The sequence below is a fragment of the Tachyglossus aculeatus genome, chromosome Y4 (assembly GCF_015852505.1).
Source record: "Tachyglossus aculeatus isolate mTacAcu1 chromosome Y4, mTacAcu1.pri, whole genome shotgun sequence".
Lineage (NCBI taxonomy): Eukaryota > Metazoa > Chordata > Mammalia > Monotremata > Tachyglossidae > Tachyglossus > Tachyglossus aculeatus.
Genome location: NC_052096.1, coordinates 10,689,720 through 10,692,276, shown reverse-complemented (window position 1 = coordinate 10,692,276; position 2,557 = coordinate 10,689,720). Strand labels below are relative to the sequence as shown.

Genomic DNA, 2,557 nt, shown 5'->3' with positions numbered 1-2,557 from the left:
AGCTAGCTCCCTTCCTCCCTTCAAAGCCCTACTGAGAGCTCACCTCCTCCAGTAGGCCTTCCCAGACTGAGCCCTCTCCTTCCTCTCCTACTCCCCATCCTCCCGCCCTACCTCCTTTCCCTCCCCACAGCACCTGCATATATTTTTGTACGGATTTATTACTCCATTTATTTTACTTGTACATATTTACTATTCTATTTATTTTATTTTGTTAATGTTTTGTTTTGTTGTCTGTCTCCCCCTTCTAGACTGTGAGCCCGTTGTTGGGTAGGGACCGTCTCTATATGTTGTCAACTTGTACTTCCAAAGTACTTAGTACAGTGCTCTGCACACAGTAAGTGCTCAATAAATACGATTAATTGAATGAATGAATCCTGGCATAGCACCTCTGAAATCTGCCCTTTCCTGGAGGGTCAGGGTGTGAGTCCAGGGCTCACAAGGCAACGCCCCCACCCTCACAGTGGTGGAAACTAGCCGGGGAATGAGGGGAGTCGTCTCCATGGCACGAAGGCCGTGATTCAGGTCCCCAGGCTGTGACACAGTCACTCCACGAGGCCCAGCCTGGAGGAGGATAAAAGGACTCTGGGCCAGGGCTGTCTTCACCATCTCCAGAGCAGCCTCCGTCTTGGGGATCTCTCACTGCCGGTCGATCGATCTCTCTATTGGGTGAGTGCCCCTGGGGAACTGGGGGGAGGAGAGGGGCGATTGAGGGGAGAACTGAGGTGGAAAGGTCAGCAAAGACAGAAGGGAGAATGGAGGAGTTTGGGGCAGGAGGAGAATGAGAAGATGAGGGAGAAGAAGACAGGTCCAGAATGACTCGTAGGGAAGAGGTTTACGGATAAAGCCAGAGAAACAGGGAGGACAGAGATGGAGACAGAGAGACAGAGACAGTGAGACAGAGATACTATATAGGGTAGAGAGAAGATGGAGAGAGACAGAACTATGGAGAGAGAGACAAAGAAATGGAGAGGAAGAGAGAAAGGGAGAGGTCAGAGGTAGCGGTAGTAAGATGGAGAGATGAGAAAGAGGCCTAAATATGGATAAAATCAGAGGGAGAGAGATAGAGAGGGAGACAAAACGAGAGACCAAGAGAGGGAGAACGAGACAATATCAGAGGTACAGAGATGGGGGAGGTAGACGCCCAGGAGGAGCGGGTTCGTTTGCCCCCCTCCCCGAAATGGAGGCGGGTGGATGGACGGGGTGGACACTCTGTCCCCGGCCCTGGCCCTTGGGGATCCCTCCTGCCACGCGGGGTCTGTCCAGGTCCGGGCCGGGGTCCCGGGGCCGGTCAGACGGAGCCGGGAGCTGAGACGTGTGCGGGCGGTCTGGGTTGACTTCCAGGCTTCCCGACCCGTCGAGCAGCGAGATGTCCTGCCAGCAGAACCAGAAGCAGTGCCCGCCCCCGCCCCAGTTCCCCCAGAAGTGTCAGCCGCCGCCCAAGTGCCCTCCTAAGTGCCCGGCCCCGTGCCCGGCTCCGTCCTCGTGCTGCGGCCCCAGCTCTGGGGGCTGCTGCGGTTCCAGCTCAGGGGGCTGCTGCCTGTCACACCACCATCACCACCGGCCCCATCTCTTCCACCACCGCCGGCACCAGAGCCCCGAATGCTGCGATGACAACTCCGACTGCTGCTAATGCCACCAGCTTCATCACCCCGCGACACAACATCCCGTCGGGGACCGGGACGCCGGGGTCCCTCCAGATTGCTCTCCCTCCCCCTGCTTCCCCCTGAAACCCTTAGAGCTCTCCCCTCCTCCTTACCCTCCCTTCTTCTCTTTTGGACCCTGTCCCTCCTCTGTCACTGAGTGAAAATAAAAATCAAACAATCAATCAATGGTATTTATTGAGTGCTAAAACGTGGAAGAGGCAGACCAGGAACTAGATAATAATAATACTGGCATTTTTAAGCGCTTACTATGTGCAAAGCACTGTTCTAAGCGCTTGGGGGTTACAAGGTGATCAGGCTGTACCACGTGGGGCTCACAGTCTTAATCCCCATTTTACAGTTGAGGTAACTGAGGCTCAGAGAAGTTAAGTCACATACCCAAGGTCACACAGCAGACATGTGGCGGAGCTGGGATTAGAACCCATGACCCCTGGCTCCCCAACCTGTGCTCTTTCCATTGATCCACGCTGCTTCTCTAGATGGATAGAATCATAACAACAATGCTGGAAGACGAGTTAGTAAGGTTACGGATGATGGCATAAGGTAGGAGTTCTGGAGAAAATATATCCATAGAGTCGCTATGAATCAGAAATGACTCGACGGCATTTGACAATAATAATAATAATGTGTAAAGCACTGTACTAAGCGCTTAGGAGAGTATCATACCACGTTATTAGCAGACACATTCCCTGCCCATAATAAGCTTACAGTCTACAGGGGGAGACAAACATTAACATGAATAAATAATTTATGATATATAATTTAAAGATATGTACTTTTAAAGATATGTAGGGAAGCAGCATGACCTAGTAGATAGAGCATGGGCCTAGGAGTCAGAAGGATATGGGTTCTGACTCCTGCTCTGTCACTTAACTGCTGTGTGACTTTGGGTAAGT

General features: G+C 52.2%; 1 protein-coding gene across 1 annotated transcript; it reads left to right on the top strand.

The window, feature by feature from the left end:
* The first annotated feature begins 1,366 nt into the window (after positions 1-1,366).
* On the top strand, positions 1,367-1,630 carry LOC119946821 (late cornified envelope protein 2D-like). Its single transcript, XM_038768282.1, has one exon. The coding sequence runs from the start codon at positions 1,367-1,369 to the stop codon at positions 1,628-1,630; it is 264 nt and encodes an 87-aa protein (XP_038624210.1).
* Positions 1,631-2,557: the final 927 nt, after the last annotated feature.